Source organism: Ahaetulla prasina, chromosome 1, assembly GCF_028640845.1.
Source record: "Ahaetulla prasina isolate Xishuangbanna chromosome 1, ASM2864084v1, whole genome shotgun sequence".
NCBI lineage: Eukaryota > Metazoa > Chordata > Lepidosauria > Squamata > Colubridae > Ahaetulla > Ahaetulla prasina.
In genome coordinates this window covers 32,906,944-32,926,600 of record NC_080539.1, presented here as the reverse complement: position 1 = coordinate 32,926,600, position 19,657 = coordinate 32,906,944, and the positions used below count along the sequence as shown (strand labels likewise).

Genomic DNA, 19,657 nt, shown 5'->3' with positions numbered 1-19,657 from the left:
TTTTCTTCAAAGTTTTCTAGGCTCTTTCATTGCTTCCTTGAGTCTTGAGCTACACTCCATCTTCTATTTGCAGTGTAGGTGTGTCTCTTCAAACAAATGATTGCAAACCCCTAGGGCAAACAACTTGTTAATATGTGTGTTAAGAAGGATAACTGCAGTAGTGGCAAATTCAGTGATGAAAAATGGCACTTTTTTAAAAAAACCTGATTTCCTCTGCAGTGAACATGGCCCCAAATCAATGCTAAGAAGTGGATTTTAAAAACCTACAACAGCCTTATTTGCTTAATGAAGCAATTCTATATATACGAGGTATTTTTGAGTCAATTCATTGGACAAATGACACTGCTTTCTATATGTCCCCTTTGTACGGTAGTGGTAGTCTCTGCAACCTATTTTGCTCTCCGTCTGCACACTGTGTCTTTGCTTCCATATTTTTTGGTCAAATTTCTGTTCTGTATGTCCTTCTTCAGAACTTGGGTATATTAATTTTTAGGTGTTGAAATGTATCTTTTCATCCTGTATCCATAATAGTTCATAATAGTGATCTTTGCTTTTGTTTTCCCTTTGTTTCACCTTTTTAACGAATATGGTTCATGTTTATGAATTGTACCTACTGTTTTATATTTTGCAAGCCACTTCGCAAGGCGTTAGCATAGGAAGCAGCATAACTAGCGTCAAATATCCATCAAAGTCTTTCTGACCAAATGTATTTTTTGCTAAACCCTGCCAGCTGGGAATGATGGGGCTTGAAACCTGATATACATAGGGGACCTCCGGCCTTCCTAGCTCCCGAAGTGTTGTTAAGCAAAGCGCGATGCCAGTGCCCTTTCACGTGTGCCCAGTACAGTATCACCCGATCCTCGAAGCTACAGTGGTAATAAAACCTCCCTCGAGTGTTCGAGGAACCAGAAATTCACCTGAGCTAGCATTTTGTCTACAGAGGCAGTTCGCCACACGCCTCGAGGTTTCCATGCCCGACTGGTGGCACTTGCCTCGTGGATGCTGCCTGCCCAGTCAGCTGGCGCCTGCTATTTTGTGGCCACGCGAGTTGGCGGATGTGTGCAGCACTGCCAAGGCGCTTCTCCCCACCCCCACTCCCAGCCGGCTCCTCGGTGCGGCTCGCGTTGTTTGCGTTCTGGTTTTGCGCGTTTCCTCGACGTGCTGCTATGCCGCCGCCACCGCAAAGCGAGTGCCTCCCTTCCGAGCCGGGACTCCAGGCCGGGGGCTGCCTGCAGCCGCGTACGTGAGGCAGCTTGTGCCGGGGACAGAGGAGGGGAGGGGACTGGAGGGGAGGGGAGGAGAAAGGGAGGAGGGAGCTGGAAGGGGAAGGTGAATTTCAAAACAAGCTTCGGAAAGGAAGGAGGGAGCGGAGCTGGCAAGCGGCATCTGGAGGTAAGCGGAGAAGCGCCGCGGGTGGTGGCGGGGAGGGCGCGCGCGCACACACCCACCCACCCACCTACCCGTTGCGCGCGCGAGGGAATCGGGGGGCGCTGCAGCCGCTTGGAAAGAGGCCCGAAAAGCCCAGGCACAGCGGGGACTTGCCAGTGCAAGCGGAGTGGGCGTGTGCGCGCGCAATCTGCCACGGGCCGTGCAATTTCTCGGTGCCGCGCGGTTTGCGAGCAGTTCGTCTTCTAGCCCGCTTCCTCTGCAAAACCCGAACCAAACTTCCGCGGATCTCACGCTTGATCTCCTCCACCCCGGTTTAGGAATTGCTTCCTAATTGCTGGAAAAAGGGTGAGCTCTTTTGCGCGCAAGCTTCCTCTTGATCCAATGCAGGCGGGCAGCGGTCCTCGGCGCTCACTTTTCCCTGCCCTTTAGATTTACTCTCATCTTTTGCAAGAACCGGGCTGGTTTTTATGCCCGCGCTTGCACCGCGGCAAGTGGTTTTCGCTGTGCGGTTCCACCCCAGCCGCCGTCCCAGCTTCCCTCGACGTGGTCCCCTCGCATTTCCTCCCCCTTGGACAAGCCCTCCAGAGGCGAGAGGACAGGGAAGATCGACTTTGGTTAGCTTTTTCTCTCTCCTCTCTTTAACGTCCCCTCCAACGTGACTTTATTAAAAACCCGCAGTAAATGTACTCCTGTTCCTAATTTTCCGCGACGGCTTCGCCCCAGTAGCCAAGCTCTTCTTTGCGCGAGCTGCCCTGTGTTTTGATCAACGCGTGTTTGCCACGCCTCCCTTTAGCGGGCGCTTTTCCTTCGGTCTTGTCAGGGGTCTTTTTTTTTTTTTTTTTGGCACCGGGGAACGGCAACACCCGCTTCTCCCTTCTTTTGCAGGGCCCTCGCCGTCCCGCCCTCCTTCTTAGCTCCTGGGTCCCGCTTCAGCCCTTTTCCCCCACAGTCAGCCAAACCGCCCCCCCCCCGCCCGCTTCTGCCTTCTAGCCGCTGCGCCTGCCCCGCCCCTGGGTTGCCCATGGCACGCCCACTCTTAGGCGCAGAGGGGGCTCTGCCCGGGGAGGAAAAGTGCCACTCCCCCTCTTTTTGCGGCCATGTCACGTTTGCATTCAGACCACGCCTCGCAGTCCAGCCCCAGAATCTACATTTTAAGTCTTTTTCTTTTTTGTTTCTTAAAAAAATATCTATCAATTTTATACGTCTCGCGAAAAAGTTGACTGGCGGTGGTTGTTGTTGTTGAGTCTTGCCGGTCAAACTTCAGGGCGCTTCCCCGGGACGTCCTGGAAACGCAAGATGTTGGGACGTTGCTTAGTCTTTGCTATTATGGTTGGAGTGGCTGGTAACCCCTTGGCTCTTTCTGTCGAGAATCTTTAGAGCAAGGGTCTCCAACCTTGGCAACTTTAAGCCTGGCGGACTTCAACTCCCAGAATTCCCCAGCCAGCAAAGCAAAGCAAAGCTGGCTGGGGAGTTCTGGGAGTTGAAGTCCGCCAGGCTTAAAGTTGCCAAGGTTGGAGACCCCTGCTTTAGAGAACCACTAAGGGGAGAAGATACAACAACAGTTGAGAAGACCAGAGCAGTCCAGCCCAAAAGCAACTATGATTTTTTTTTGTTTGTTCTGTAGGTCTCTGCAGCTGTCTCCCTTCACTGTCGTTTTTCTTTCTCACAGACTTCCTAACATAAATATACTTGTGCAGCTGTTAGCTTTTGCATAGCTACGGCAAGGCTTCAGCTTCTGGGCAGTGCCTTCCACGGTTTGGATCCCATTTGTCATGCACCTCTCTCTTCCAGAATGCTGTGCAAGGTTTGAATGTGTTCGCTCAAAAGTAAATCTCATTGAGATTGCGGCTCAGGGCTCGCTGTTCTAATGGTGTGGAGTTTTAATGTGCAGTTAAAATGCTCTGGTAAGCAATTAAATAAATAGCTATTTGCGTGCCAGCTTTCTGGTTCCCCAGACCTGAATTCCTGTGTCTTTGTTTTAGGAAAGATTTAGATATTTGCATGAGGACATTTTAGGAGAACTTTTTAGGAGATTCAACCTTAGTTTGGACGAATTCTACAACCAAAAGAGCATATTCTGGAGATCTGCCTAACAATGAAGCTCTGCTAGCTTAAAAAACTTCGATATTTTTCATAAGTCGTGCTGGTCAATGGAAGGCCTAGTATCTGCCTTTGCACAATATATGGGGTGAGCTTGTTGCATGTTGTGTGAATCCAGCCAGCTTGATTAGTTTATAGCTCAGGACACTGTGCAAATCCTGCAGAAATGTTTAATACAGCAACCCGGGTAAGGATGTTTTGTGAACATAGCCAGTGTGCTGCATTTCAGCAGATGCTGCTTTCTTTGAATCTCTTTTATTTATGGGGTGGAAGAGAAAGAGAAAGCGGCATCTCTTAATGGGGAATCTTTGGCATGAATGAGCTTGTCTGGGCCTTGCTCTGGCCTTGAAATAGAACAACAGGGTGGGATGAGATGGGAAGGGGAGACTGCCCCAAATGTAGGGAGCAGCATGCCATTGGCCCTTCCTGTTTCCCACTTTGTTACCGTGCAGGTTTTCACTCCTCTTGTGGACCTAACTGGTACTTCTTGTGTTTTCCCCACCCTCAATTTGTGCCACACCCCTTCTTTATGTTTGCAACTTGGAGCATATCTCAAATCTTATGCTTGGAAGCTTTGGGCCTCCACCGAGTCACACCATTTACCTCACAATATGCCAGTATCCTAGTGCAATCTGGGAAATGTAGTCCTGAACTTCTTTGACATATTGTAGAAGGCTTGCCCTGTGAGTTAACTAACACCTGTTTGATTGCTGGTAGCACGCACTTAATTACCTTTCACTATGCAGTGGTGTGACTTTTGGGCTCCTGCCGTTTTCTCCTGGTATCTCTTGGTATACGTGTTGCTGACTAAGTTCATGATTAGCCAGTGATCAGAGATCTTATTGCCTCTTGGGAGGCCGGGCAGAAGTTCATTTCCCAAAAAAATGGCTTGCTTCTTTTTTTTTCTGGAGTCACAAAGATTGCCCTAAGCAAGCTATATAAAAGGGTTAGGAAATTATTTATGGGCCAGAAACTTTTGTGGACAGGAAAAGTCTTTTTGTACATTTCAAATGGCAAAAATGGCAGGGTCCCAGATTTTCAGAAGATGGGTGGGGGCAACCAACTTTAAACGTTTTGTTGTGTGTGCGTGCCTGTGTGCACATGCCTTCAAGTCATTCTTGGCGACAGCGTGGACAAGTCCCTGCAGTTTTCTTGGCAGGATTTCAGAAAGGGTTTGCCCTTTCCTTCTTCCCAGGGTTGAAAAAAAAGTGATTGGTCGAAGTTAGGCCTTAGGGGCTAAGGCAGGACTGGAACTCACAGTCTCCCATTTTCTAGCCTGATATTTAACCACTGCCTTCCCACTTTGAACATTGGGAGATGTAAAGTGCTGATGGAAGAAAATTTTTGAAGGCCAAAACCCTTACTTACAGGTATACCCTGCAAAGCTATACCAAAGGCTGGAGGAGTCTCTTGAGATGAGTAGGTTGTGACGCAAATGTAAAGCCATCTTTGAATTGATTTTAACTTCTGGGGACTTTTTATCATTTTCTCGGCAATCTTATGGTAGTGCTTTGCTGCTGCCTACTTTCCTGATGTTTTTTCCACTACCCTGTCTAGCCATAGCCTTGGGATTTCCTGGTGGCCTCCTATTCTAGTACCAAGAAGGTTTGATCCTGCTTAGCCTTTTTTTGCAGGCAGCCAATGTTAGCTTGGTGCCGCCACCTATGTTGAAGCAGAAAATACTCAAATTCAACCAGAGACACTTTCCCAGTTGGAGAATCTTCTCGTCTTTTCAGTCTGTCTACTTCTAACCTCACGACGATCTTTTCAAGAAAAATCCCTCAAGCCCATTTTCCAGCATTTATAAAGAGTTGGGGAGGGGGGAAGACTGGTTTATGGTAGTTTGCTTCCAGGAATAACTCCTGCTGGTGTGATGTTCAGTCTGTCAGAAAAAAGGCTAGCTTTCTCTTTGATCTGTTAGTTGTCAGTATTCAATGAGATCATTTCTATGGTAGAGAATTAAAATACGATGCAGCTCGGAGAAAGTTGCAAGAACAGTTTCTGTTGTGCGTAGGGTTCTTGCATATGTAGCTACTGTGCCCCTCCTAATGGTGTTTTGATTTTGGTATTTGGCATTAAATCTGAGAGACAAGGGTGTAGTTTGGCAGCCATTATTGTTACTGTTGTTATTGTTAAGAGTGTATTCCTTTGGCAGTGATCTGCAAGAAATTATGCAGCAATGTGGATTGGGGCTTAAGCAAGCAATGGGCAGGGCCAGATCCAGAAGTAGGTTTTCAACACTCCCATTTTCCCCTCTCTCCTTGGCATCAGAGCCTTTCCTTTCTCTTTTGCCTTTTCATTTCCCAGGCAATAACGTTGGATGGGTTGCTCTTGCCAGAGGTTTGACCAGCATGCTTGCAATGAGCTTTGAAATTTCCATGTGGTCCTAGTGCAACATGCTGCCCATCCTCCGACTAGCCAGATGCTGCTCATAACATTTGTGAGTCTGATTGGAAACAGCGCCCCCTTTCTGTCAATTGACATTCCCTGAGCTATCCTGGAAGACTTGGTAATTCTTTTTTTTAAGAGGACTAATTAGAATATTTCTAATTCTTTCCTGCCCCCCTCCCAAGACTACCTGTCTTGATTTTTGGGATGACATTTGTCCTTTGCATTAATGAATTATCAGGTGTGTGCGCGTATTTGCATGTGTGTGTGTGATCTGCATTCATTTGGGATTGAGAGAGCTGAGGAATTTGACCAGTAGACTTACTGATGGAACTTGGTAACTGATTTACACATTATATGATACTGCAGGTTGTGGATCACTATATTGCAGAAAGCCAGCTGTTATTTTAAGGGTATTGCATGAACTATATAATCTCATTATTAGCATAGCTAATAATTTTTTAAAAAAATTTATAGTAATCTGTTTTTTCTTCATTTGGATGTAACATATTGTGTGAACTCCATAACTATCAGGTCTAGACTTTGAAAACCTGGGCAACTGCAAAATGACAATAAAAAGATAAAAGAAAAATGGCGCTCTTTGCTGCCCTCTACTGATTTTCTGGGTTTCTGCAGCCCAGATGCGGTATCCTTAGTGAACTCTAGTGTTTTGTTCAAAGTTACTGTTGCACCTGGATGTGATGGGAAAAGCAAAAGGCTGGTGAATCTGTTTTAGCTTTGTCTGTATTATATGCAGTGAGGCTTTATGGTTTGTGACTGCTCTTTTCCAGCCTGAACTGGAGATGCTGAGCTGGGAATCTATTGCTTCTGTGTGAAAAGGATCAGCTCTAGCACCCAGTTCCTGCAGGTTTTATACCCTCTTGCGTTTGAAGCAGGTTGGGTGCAGAGCTGATTGGGTTCAGTGTGACGTTGTAAACTTTTCTTCTCTTGGAATAGTCTTGAAATCTGGTTCACTCTGTAAAGGGAGGTGGGAACAAAGCCCTCCTACCATCCCCCCAATTCTGTCACTTGAAATAAAAGGATCTCATCGGGGCTTCTGCCAAGCCATTGTATAAATATGCCCGAACAATGACAGATAAATTGTTGCTGGGGAGATATTACAAGTGTGTGGAATAACGCCACCAGTGCCTTCTGAAGGAGAATATGTATACTTTCCTCTTTCTTTTCCGATTGTGCCTTCTCCAGCTCTCCATGATAGACTTATACCTGCCTCTGGGCAAGACTGCCACTCCTCCTTCTTAACAGACTTCTCCTTGCGGGAATATGCTGAGAGTATCTGATTTAAATTTGCAGCTTTTAGATTTTCCTTCTAAAAAAGCTCCTAATCCCCAGCTTTTTCCTTCTTGGAGAATCTCACTTTTAACCCTTCGGTGCTGCCTGATTCTCCCCAACACAAGGCTGAGGCAGTGGGAGCTGCTGTCCTTTAAAAGCCAGAGTTGGAGGGGGGGGAATGACTTCGAAGTTGGGAGGGTTTAAGCTTCTATCAATCCTTATCCTAATTGTGTGTTGAACTGTGCTTGTAATCTATACAAATATAACTAAAGAGGCTGAGATGACAGAAAGTCCTAAAGAATATATACCGGGGCTTATTTTCCAGATAAATCTGTATAGGATGGTCTTGCAACTTTGCTGCACAAGTTTGCTTTAGAGCAGGGGTCTCCAACCTTGGCAACTTTAAGCCTGGCGGACTTCAACTCCCAGAACTCCCCAGTCAGCTTTGCAAAGCTGACTGGGGAGTTCTGGGAGTTGAAGTCCGCCAGGCTTAAAGTTGCCAAGGTTGGAGACCCCTGCTTTAGAGGCTGCCCCATTGCTGTTCGGCTGTAAAAATAACCCCTCTTGCATCAAAAGCCCCCTATTTTCAACCAATCTCAGTGAAGGATTTATTGGGTGGTTGCTATCAGCCTCATTCCTTCTACCATCTGGGTTTCATGATTACAACCTGCCTTATAGAGCCCCTTTCTGGGAAAAATGGGCAGTTTAGAAATAGGAAATATAGATCAAAAAAATAAAAAAATGTAACCTACCTTTAACATTCAGTTGTTCCAGTGGTGGGTTGCCCCTGGTTTTGACCGGTTCTATAGAAGCGGTAGTAAAACCGGCGGGAGGCTCCACCCACTGACCCGAACATCGCTCATGTGTGCATGTGAGCACAATGCGAACCGGTAGTAAAGGTAAGTAGAACCCACCCCTGAGTTCTTCCTCTTACTGATGTGTAGTAGCAGATGTAACAGCTTTATATTAAAGCAAAAGCCATTCTCTTAAAAATCAGATAGGGATACGGGTAGTCCTCGACTTACAACAGTTCATTTAATGACCATTCAAAATTACAATGACACTGAGAAAAGTGATTTAGGACTGTTTTTGACAGTTAGGGTCTTTGCAGCATCCCCATGATCATGTGATCAAAATTCAGGTGCTTGACAATTGGTTCATTTTTATGACTATTGCTGTAGTCCAAGGTCATGTGATATCCTTTTGTGACCTACTGACAGGTGAGGTCAAGAGGGAAGCCAAATTCACTTAACAACTGGGTTATTAACTTACCAACTGTAGTGATTCACTTAACGACTGAGGCAAGAAAGGTCGTAAACTGGGGCGAAGTTCACTTAACAAATGTCTCACAACATCAGGGCTCAATTGTGGTCATAAGTTGCGGACTTCCTGTGCTTGACCTGAAACTTCAGATAACTCTGAGAACTTTGTGTAATGTAACCAAAAGGAAAATTGTGAAATATAAGGGGAATAATCACTTTAAATGTGGTTCATTTGAAATGCAAATCAAATTAAATCAAAATTAAATGTTTGTACTAGCCCTATCTTAGTTTTGGAGTGGTGTTTCTATCATGTTTCTCAAAGATGGCCCTTTGGCCTAAAAAAATTGCATATCTTCCTTCAAGATTTTTCTATTGTGACTGATGCCTACTATAGTAATATTTTATACTGAAGTCTTATATAGCTTCCTTTAAACTTTTTCATCCTTTAAAACTGCTGTAATCCAAAGATAGGTCAGGTTTTGGTTGGCTGAGAGGTTAGTTTTGGTGGTGGGTAGGTATGCAAAGTGGGTGGAGAAGTGACTCTGAAGGGTGGGCTAGTACTTTTTATGTTTTTTCTTTCCTTTTAGCTGGTTTTTGAAATGGAGATCCCCACCACCACCTCCGGTAAAGCTCAGTTTACATTTATGCTAACACCTCAGTGTTTTCTCAAATTCAGCAGATTATAGAAAAATTTCTGAGCTGCAAGTAAGAGATTCTGATGTTGTACACAACTTAGATTGACACCCATTGCAAAAAACACGAAATGGCGGTAAAATAATATACATTGATATAAACCCTTTAAATACTTAAATACAGATATTTAGTTTCCAAAACTGCCCCTATTTCTTTAGGCAGTCACGTCACCCAGGAATGCATCCATTGGATAAGATGATTTAAAAACAAAAGAAAGCCTTTATTTGCAACTTCCGGAAAGCTCTTAAATGTCAGTTTTTGGATTTTACATTGCTAGATGAATTATGTAGTTTGCAGTTTGGGATTTTAATTTGGAAGAACTGTTAGATTAAAAATTATGGGTGGCGTAGTGACCTAGAATCAGGAGGCTGTGAGTTCGATCCTAGGTAGTGGTAGATATTTCTCTCTCTGGGCGCAATGAGTAATCTGTCTGCTGCTGTGAACTCCGTGTAGGTGTCAGGAAGGGCATCCAGCTAGTAAGCTCTCAGCTCCATTCAGTTGCCCTGACTCTACCCCAATGCAAGGGATTACAGTGTTGTTAAAGGGAAAAAGATTAAAAATGTGACCCAATTTTGAAAATTGACTTAAAAATAAGATTCATAGTTTTAGATAATCTGTACTGTTAAAAGATACTCGCCAGATGTTTTAGATTTCAGCCCTCATTGCTAGCTAATATAATTTTTTTGATATATGTTTTATTTATTTATTTTATTTTATTTATTTATGTTTTTATTTTCTTTAACAACCTACATTTTTTGTGGACAGTGAAATGACTGGGTTAACATATTTTTCACACACTGCTTACAGTAATAATACAATTACATATACATAATTTTTATCTTCCAACTTCTAACCTTAATGTGCTCATTATAATTGTAATATATTCTTTTATATACTTATTAACTCCTAACATGTTAATATTATAGATATCACTCAGTGTTCCACGCCATTTTCAATAGCTCAATTTTCTAGAAAAGTTGCTAGTTAATATAATTTTGTAGAGGAGTGTAAATTGGTGTCATTAATTTGGGATCTGTTGAAGTTCGTCTAACTTGGTTTCAGAAGAATTAGACGGCAACCGTCCTATCTTGTGGGATCAGCCTTGCTGCAACTCAGTGGGGAACAGTGTGGGTTGAGGCCTTTCTGGTATACAATAGCTAATCTTATCCATTTACCCATCCAGTGATCCGTATCTTGCAGGTAGGTTTGCAGAAAAAAATATGTTGTGTGTCTTGAGTCTGGAAATGAAGAATGGAATGGGAACCAAGAAGAAAACTTGGCCAAGCCGCCTTTTTTCTTAACCTGCTCCCCATTTTTTTCATTGAGAGCCTATTCAAACATCAAAACAAGGTGAACATGACTACAACTCCTCAAATGTTAAGAGGATTTTTTTAAAGAAAACTTTTACCCCCTTCCCCAAAGGTAGTATATCCAAGAGAGAAATTCTAACTTGTTTCCCTAGTTCTGTTTTTGAAGAGAAGTATAACTATTATTCCAAACCATATTGCTAAATCACAAGGATATGAATCTCAGTCAGAGGGTAGCAACTAATTATGATAAGCAGCCTTTAAAGTTATAGTTGTTGTAACTATTTCTAAAGCATTCAAGCCTGTGATTTCACCCAGTTCTTAACTTGTCAAAGCAATACTATAATGAAGGCAATGCATCTACCAGGCTGAATTGAAGCAACCTCATTGCACAGATGAAAACAATAAATAGAGCTTGCTCAGAGCCAATAGATACTTTCAGCTGATTAGAATAATTTGCAATGTTCCTTTTTGTTGCGTTAACCAACCTGCCTTTTGCAGGCAAGCTTGCTCTCTGAATTAAAAAAACAAGTACAGGTAATTCTCGATTTATGACTGGTTGCTTAGTGACTGTTCAAAGTTGTAATAACTCTCCAAAAATTATGTCTATGGAGATTCTCTGTCATCCAGGTCATGTTGTCCTAAAGTTACTTTTTCAAGAGGCAACTGGACTTTCTGGTTTTTCTTTGAAGACGTTTTGCTTCCCATCCAAGGAGCTTCTTCAGCTCTGACTGGATGGTGGGGAATGGAAAAGTATCTCCAAAAAGTATTACAACCCAATTCTGAAGGTCCAGTAGTTATCCCCTAGTCATATGACTGTAATTTATGACATTTTGCCAAAATCCAGCACTTGCTTTTCTTTTCTTTTCTTTTTTTTTTGGCAAAAACACCCCATAGTGAGCAATTGGTTTGCTTAAGAACCATAGATTCATTTAATTAACCATGGTGATTCACTTAACGACCATTGTACAAAAGGTCATAAAATTAGGTCGGTCAACATAGGTTACCCGCTTTATGCCCATCATGATTTAAGACTATAATGGAAAGTGATAAATCAAAGGCTATCTGTACTTCATATCCAGATTGTCTGTAAAACCTTATCCTGAATTCCCTCAGTTAGCTCTTTTCCAACCAGCTGGCTATAAATTCCTAGAGTTTTAATCCCAGGATATCCGAGGGTCCAATTTGGGTTCTAGTCCAAATATGAAAGTGAATTAACAGATGATCTGAATGAAGCCTGCATATACAAATTAAAACATGGAGTTCAAATTTCAGCTAAACTCTGGAAGGAGCAGGTGGCTTACTGAGTATAGAACCTGATGCCCCCAGAATCACAAGCAACCTCTCTCTCTCTCTCTCTCTCTTTTAGAGCCTGCCAAAGTATAATGTTAATGGGTCAGAATAGGAAACTTCTGGGGAAAAAAGGCCTCTGTCATTTCTCCTTGCTTGCATGATTTTTGTACCATACCATTTTTGTTTCATTTGTAGGCTGCCTTAAGGCAATGATCTGGTGGTTGCAACTTGGATTTTTCTCAGGTTATTAATATCTAAACTATAATGTAACATGCTAGTTTGACAGAAATAATTCTTGGAATTTCAGTTTGGCAAAGAGCTGCTGGGGTGGGGGTGGGGGGAAGAATTTAAAAGAAGAAAGACTGTGTAGCTGAAAATCTACCTGCCTTGCTGTCTGCCTATTGCTTTGTCTCTTCTTACTAGTCAGCTTGATTAATTTCTTAAATTTCCTAAACAAATGCTGTGGTTCAGGCCAGCTTGGAAATTGCATGCGCACATTGAGAACAAATTAAAATGTTCTCACTCCTTTAAGCTCAGATACATAGGGAATCATTGTGATGTGTGTGAGCCAGGAATTTCACACATGTCCTGAAGTCATTGCTTTGTTGTCATTTCCAGGACTGAGTTCTGGATTCAGGTAAATTCCAGGCTTGCTATAATCAGAAGCCCCCAAGCTTTTTTTCCAGGCTAAGGTCCCATGTTTTCCCTTTAAGGAAGTTCAGTTCAAAAAGAAATGGGAAAAGCCAGAATAAAACTGCTATAGATTATCCGTGCCCAATGGTGGGTTGTATCGTAAGCATTTCTTTTTCAACAGGCTGAATTCTGAGTGCAACTGTCTGTTTACACAGCAGTGGCTTGCTGAGTTCTGAAAAAGCCATTCCTCAGCTTTGGGGCTAGAGCTTCCTGTCAGTACTGTCCCATGGGACATGCGTGGGTATTGGTTTTGCTTGTCTACTCTGTTCCTAAACTGTCTTTTGACACAAAGCACTCCCTAATTGATGCAAAACACAGAAATCTCTTTCTTTCTCGATTCTTTCATTGCAAAAGCTCAGGGCTGCATGTCTACACAAGGGAACTTCCTTCTCTTCCTCCTCTACTACTTTAACTGCAAACAAAACCTGTTTTAACTGAAAATACATTCCTGGCTTGAACCCATGTGTGGATGCAATTAGAGAGCAGGACTTTCTCGGGGTGAGATCTGTTCCTTGCTTGATTCCAGGCAAAATCATTTCAGCAGTCTGACATGGCTGAGGACTCCCATTTGATTATATAGTGATAGGGCTGTAGACTTTTCCAAAGCAAACTGCAGACCTACTGAAAATGCCTGCCCTCAGTGCCATGGAGGATGTGTAGCAGAAGTGGGTTTCAGCAGATTCTGACAAGTTCTGGAAAACTGGTAGCCGAAATTTTGGGTAGTTTGGAGAACCGGTAGTAAAAATTCTAATTGGTCCCGCCCCCATCTATTCTCTGCCTCCCAATTCCCAGCTGATTGGGAGGAAATGGGGATTTTTGCAGAAACCTTCCCCTGGAGTGGGGTGGGAATGGAGATTTTACAATATCCTTCCCCTGGAGTGGGGTTAGAATGGAGATTTTGCAGTATCCTTCTCCTGCCACGCCCACCAAGCCACGCCCACCAAGCCATGCCAGACCCACAGAACCAGTAGTAAAAAAATTTGAAACCCACCACTGATGTGTAGCCCCACATTCATTTGGGCTATCTTAGGCGAATGTTGGCTGGTACAGAGGTACACGTTGCAGGAACGTTGTGGCTGCTTTTTCTGGGCCCTTCAGGTACTATGGGCTTTGCCTGTATTTTCTCAGAGCTTCTGTTGCCTGTAGTTGGCATCTAGGAGCCATAAAGTAAAAAATATGTATATGTGTGGAGTACATGTGCATCTGGATTTCCTTATAAAGGCTCTGCTTCCTTAGGCTGGCTTGAGTGTTGTGCTTGAGAAGTGTGAAGCCGAACTGGCAAACTGTGGTCTTTCAGCTCTTTACTTTATAGCTCCAAGCACCTGCTGTGGCTGCTTCTTGTTGAACATCAAGAGACATGGTTTTAGCTATTCTGGTGACGGAAATGCAAAAAATAAAATTAAAAAATGGAGTTTACATTCTAACTAGATTTTCCATGAATGCCCCCAATGCCCCCAAATCTAAGGAAAAATCCAAAAATCCTGGCCTTACCAAATAGATGACATGATCCTGCCCATTTTGAAGTATTGCCCCGCCAGGCTGAGACCTCTGTGTTTCCCCCACTTTAATAAAGTGTGACCCTTGGCCAGTGCTGGGGTAGAGGTGTTTGAGATTCCTTTGCAGGCTGCATTATAATTCATGCTATCAATTGCTCATCCTTCCAGTAATTATTATTCATTGTAATGAATGCCGTTTCCTTCTTTACTGATTGCAGTGTATCCGTGATGGCGAGTGTGCTATCCAGGAGGCTGGGGAAGCGGTCCCTGTTGGGCGCCCGCATTTCTGCACCCCCTTTGCTGGGGGATGGGATGCTGATGACAGCTCAGGTTCATCCCCTGCAGCCAGAACACACCAGAGTGTCTTCACATCAGAGCACCCTTTCATATGAGGATGGACACTTCAAGGAACACGTTGAAGCCTCTGGCAATCAGAACCAAAATTGGCCAGTGCTACAACCTGGCCAAAAGGTACTGAATTTGATGCTGATGACTATAAACCACCTTTCATCTCAAAAATGCTGGTATCAAAAAGAAACACAATTCTGTAATAACAAGCCATACAGGTTTATTCAGTCATCAAGCAAGAAAATAATTTTCTTTTCTTTTTTAAAAAGTAAAATGCCTAGGGAAGCTGAAAAAAAAATGGGTTGAGGCAGAAAAATGAGCAGGGTTGCTATTGACACCAATTGCATCACCCTTGAGACATCTTCCAGAGTTAGGGTCCCATTGTGGAGAAGGCTGATGGTACTTGGAGAAAGTCTTAAACAATGGATCGAATAATGAAAGACTTCCTGTTTGATATATTTTGGTCTCTAAGCCATTCATTTGGACTTAGAAATTAAACAGGAAACTAATTTAATTTCTTAAACCTTGGGATAGATCAGTTTTTCTAGTTTGGTATCCATGTTTAGACTACAACTCCCAGAATTCCCTAGGTTGGAGAAAGCATCTCAGAGATTTACAACTGAAATTCTAGTAGCCAAATTCTTCAGGAGCTGAAGTTAATGAACTGGTTTCAAGGGCAACAGCCATACAACAAATCAGTGGGTGTTATGGACTTTTGTTGAGCTAATATTTACAGACGTATCTGCAAATATAAAAAAATCAGGTTTTTTTGAGGGGAAGGAAACTATTTTATTTCTGTACCAACAAATATTTCATGTCAGGCGTCACAGTTTATTTGAACTGCAACAAGATGCCGTCCTGTCTCGGTGCTGTGTAAATGCCTCACTCCCATCACATCACTTTGGCCATACTGGCTGAGATAATATGAATTACAGGTAGACATATCTGAAGGAAGTAAATCACATCCGGCTGTCCTAAGCCAATGATGTCAAAAGTTGAGTTAGTCTTTATTTCCAGTCTTCCTACTGTATATTACCTGCACACAGCCAGTATATTATAGGTAGTTAAAAGCAACAGACTAAAATCTGGGAGACCGTGAGTTCTAGTCCTGCCTTAGATATGAAGGCAGTTGGTTGACCTTGGGCCAGTCTCTCTCCCTCTCCCCCCTCTCCTTATCCCCCACCCCCCATCTAGCAGACCTAGGAAGAAGAAAGCAATGACAAACCATTTCTAAAAATCTTGCTGAGGAAACTGCAAGGATTTGCCCAAGCAGTTGCCAAGAATCAACACTAATTTGAAGGCACAAATGAATAAATAAATATAAATAAACTGCATTCTCTTGTCAGTATATAAAATATTTAAAACACATTTAAAATACCTCCCTAAACCATATAAAGTAATGTAAAAATGGCAACGTGTAGTTCCCACTTCCACTATTACGAATGCTCAAGCATGGAGGTGAATTGAAATACATTTTTGGGTTGTGATTAAATTATAAAAAGGCAGTCTTTATTTCCAGGGGGAGGGTATTTCAAATAATGGGTGCAACAACAGATGAGAGACCCTCTTCCCGATTGATATCCTATTTATAGATCTGATATGATACTGTGTAGAAATAATGGACAGCGATTTTGCACTTTTGTAAATGAATCAAGTGGAACAGGCTATTCTTACAATGCTTTATGCATTCGATATCCCAAAAGATAAAGGATAAGTTTTAGTGTTACATGTCACTGGGGATTTAATGTACCATAAAATTGCAGATTTAGGTGCACATGGTAGAATTTCCAATGAACTTCCATAGATTTAAGAGCTTGATTTCATATCGAGTCATTTTGTATTCTCTCCTTTGCTATTATGCAAAGTGATGCATGTGATATTTGGGGAAAAAAAGGGGGATTACCGTATATACTCGAGTATAAGCCGAGTTTTTCAGCACGTTTTTTGTGCTGAAAAACTTCCCCTCGGCTTATACTCGGGTCTATACGGCTTATACTCGAGTTTTTTTTTTTTTTAAAGCCCCTCGGCTTATACTCGAGTATATACGGCTTATACTCGAGTTTTTTTTCTTTTTCACATTTTACCGGACGGAAGCCCTGCCGGTGCAGTGAGAGGCGGGCGGGGAGCCAGCCTTCTCAGCTGAGGGAGGAGGGTTTCAACCGTAGGTGCCTCATTTCCCACCCTCGGCTTATACTCGAGTCCCCAGTTTACCCCAGTTTTTGGGGTAAAATTGGGGACCTCGGCTTATACTCGGATCGGCTTATATTCGAGTATATACGGTACTTAAAATGTGGCATATTATCTCCTTTCCTTGGGTCTAATTTCCTCTTTCCTTTGTTAAATGTCAAGGACAGGTTGCTTTTCCAGATGGAAAATACTGACTGGCAGTGATGGGCATCAAGCCTGGGTTTTCAGGAAGGTCCAGCTCGGGGAAGGTTGGGTTAAAAAAACGTGTGAAATTAAGGTGGCATTAGGGGACGACGACACAGAGAGAAACGTTGGGTGGCATTGCGGAAGAAGAGGAAATGTGAAGTAATCCTATTGTGAATTTCTATAAAAATAATTCTGGTTCCAAGTCCTTTGCTGGAGTTAGTGGACTATAAAAAGAATGCATTCAAAACCACTCATCCACAGACTCAGCATGACCAGTGCCTAAAAGTATTTGGGAGCTTTTATGAAACAAAAATATATCCTCAAAAGCTGACCAAATGAAAACAGGCCTTCCCCTCAGTTTGTAAATGCCAACATTGTTTTGCTTAGGTGAGTTGCTATTTAGGGCAGGGGCACACCATTTGGGGGGTTGCATTTAATAGTTAGCTTGCTAGGTATAAGGTGAAAAAATTAATGCATATTTATTACATATGTGAGTGCATTACTTACACTCATTTAACTGAATGTAACCATCAGTTAAATCAAATTAAACTAAATACATTATTGGTTGCTCCCTATATACCTCTCCTTGTCATATTAAAAATAAAACTTGAGATAATTTGGAGGGGCTCGGGGTGTGTGTGTGTCAAAGGCTTTTGGGGTATATACTGTATGGCCTGATTCAGAAAGTGCCACAACAGTTTTCAGGATTGTGTGGGTAGATTCTGCAAAGTCCCAGCTGCATGTCAGCCAAGGCTAAGCAAAGCAAACAGTTCAACCAGCCAGCAAACTTTGGCTGAAATATGATCAGACGTCCCCTTTGGGAGTTCTACCATTGGAGTTGTTCCCACTCCTTTTGCAGGTGGGTGATGTTCTATAGCAGCCTTGCAGATGGAGGTTGCTTACAATGGGTATCTGGTGTCCTCCTTATCTGCTGATTATTGGTCCTTAACTTATGACCACAATCAGAACCAGAATCAGCCTAAGCAAGGCTGTTGTTAAGCGAGTTGGATCCAAGTTTACAACTTTTTTTGCCATGATTGTTAAATGAATTACCTTATTTTTTGGAGTTAAGATACACTCCCCCCACCTTAAAAGTGGGTGAAAATTTCGGTACGTCTTATACAGTGAAGTAGTAGCGGGTGTGTGTGTGTTCGGTGTGGTGCTGATCAGCTGTCCTAGAATGGGTGGCGGCGGCGATGACGAAAGGGCCATGGCAAATGGGTGCCAGGGAACAGGCCATGCCAAACAGGCTGTGCTGGCGAACGGGCTGCAGTGAATAGGCCGCGGCAAATGGGCCACAGCGAATGGGTCAGATGAATACTGGATGGATGCTGGGAGGTAGAGGCATATATTTTTTTGCTTGTTTTCCTCCCCAAAAAAGGTAGGTGCGTCTTATAGTCCGGAGCATCTTATACTCCGAAAAATATGGTACTTAACAATGAAGTATTTTATTGCTGTTAAGTAAATCACGCCATTATTAAGTGACTCCAGCTTCCACCATTGACATAAAGGTAATCCTCGACTTACAACATTTCATTTATGACCATTCAAAATTACAGCAGTGCTGAAAAAAGTGACATGTGACTGTTTTTCACACAACCGTTGCACCATCCCCATGGGCACATAATCAAAATTTGGACACTTGACAGCTTATTTGTGATGGTTGCCATGTCCTGGGGGGTCACATGAATCCCCTCTTGCAACCTTCTGACAAGCAAAGTCAATGGGGAAGCCAGATTCGCTTAACAACCGTGTTACTCACTTTAACAACTGCAGTAATTCACTTAACAAATGTGGCCAGAAAAGTCGTAAAATGGGACAAAAGTCACTTAACAAATGTCTCAGTTTTGCAACCGAAATTTGGGGTTCAGTTGTGCTCACAAGTCGACGACTAGCTGTAGTTTGAAGCCAGTTGGGAAGGTCCCAAATGGTGATCATATGACTTTGGGATGCTGCAGCCGTTGTTAATAGACAGCAGTTTGCCAAGAGCCCCAAATTTTGATCATGTTACTGTGGGGATTCTGCAACGGTTGTACAGTAAGTGTAAGGATTGGTCATAAATCACATTTTTTTCCAATGTCATTGTAACTTTGAATGCTAAACGAACGGGTGCTCGTTGAGATCTACCTGCATAGCAATAGCAATAGCACTTAGACTTACCGTATATACTCGAATATAAGCCGATCCGAGTATAAGCCGAGGTCCCCAATTTTACCCCAAAAAACTGGGGTAAACTGGGGACTCGAGTATAAGCCGAGGGTGGGAAATGAGGCAGCTACGGTCGGGAAACCTCCTCCCTCAGCCGAGAAGGCTGGCGGCTCCCGCCCGCCCTCTCACTGCACCGGCAGGGCTTCCCCGCGCTAATGCAAAAGCCCGCCAAGTTTGCGCCATCCGGTATAATGTGAAAAAAAGAAGAAAAAAAAAAAAACTCGAGTATAAGCCGTATATACTCGAGTATAAGCCGAGGGGACGTTTTTCAGCACAAAAAACGTGCTGAAAAACTCGGCTTATACTCGAGTATATACGGTATATACCGCTTCACAGTGCTTTTACAGCCTTCTCTAAGCGGTTTACAGAGTCAGCATATTGCCCCCACAAACTGGGTCCTCATTTAACCACCTCAAAAGGATGGAAGGCTGAGTCAACCTTGAGCCTGGTGAGATTTGAACTGCCAAATTGCAGGCAGCCAGCAGTCAGTGGACGTAGCCTGCAGTACTGTTTTCTAACCACTGCACCACCACGGCTCAGAGGTTCCTTTTCCCTTCAAAGGCTTGAAATCATGGTTTTTCTTCCATTTTACCTTCACCCTCCACTGTGTTTCTCCCATGAGGGAGACTAATAACCAGAGGTGGGTTTCAGCAGGTTCTGACCAGTTCTGGAGAAATGGTAGTAAAAATTCTGACTGGCCCCACCCCCATCTATTCTCTGCCTCCCAAGTCCCAGCTGATTGGGAGGAAATGGGGATTTTGCAGGATCCTTCCCCAGCCACGCCCACCAAGCCATGCCATGCCCACCAAGTCAC

The 19,657-nt window shown here is 43.2% G+C and overlaps 1 protein-coding gene across 4 annotated transcripts in view; it reads left to right on the top strand.

Annotated features, from left to right (window-relative positions):
- The window catches only part of ZNF395 (zinc finger protein 395), a 49,979-nt gene that overhangs the window by 2,816 nt on the left and 27,506 nt on the right, over positions 1 to 19,657 (top strand). The window contains exons 1-2 of one of the 4 annotated variants that reach the window (XM_058164781.1): positions 1,287 to 1,392; positions 14,133 to 14,385. In XM_058164781.1, the coding sequence (XP_058020764.1) occupies positions 14,143 to 14,385 (243 nt within the window). In that variant the 5' untranslated portion in view covers positions 1,287 to 1,392; positions 14,133 to 14,142. Of the gene's footprint in view, positions 1 to 1,286; positions 1,393 to 1,500; positions 1,735 to 3,072; positions 3,294 to 14,132; positions 14,386 to 19,657 lie in introns of those variants that run through there. The other 3 variants (XM_058164783.1, XM_058164780.1, XM_058164782.1) reach the window with 3 other exon arrangements.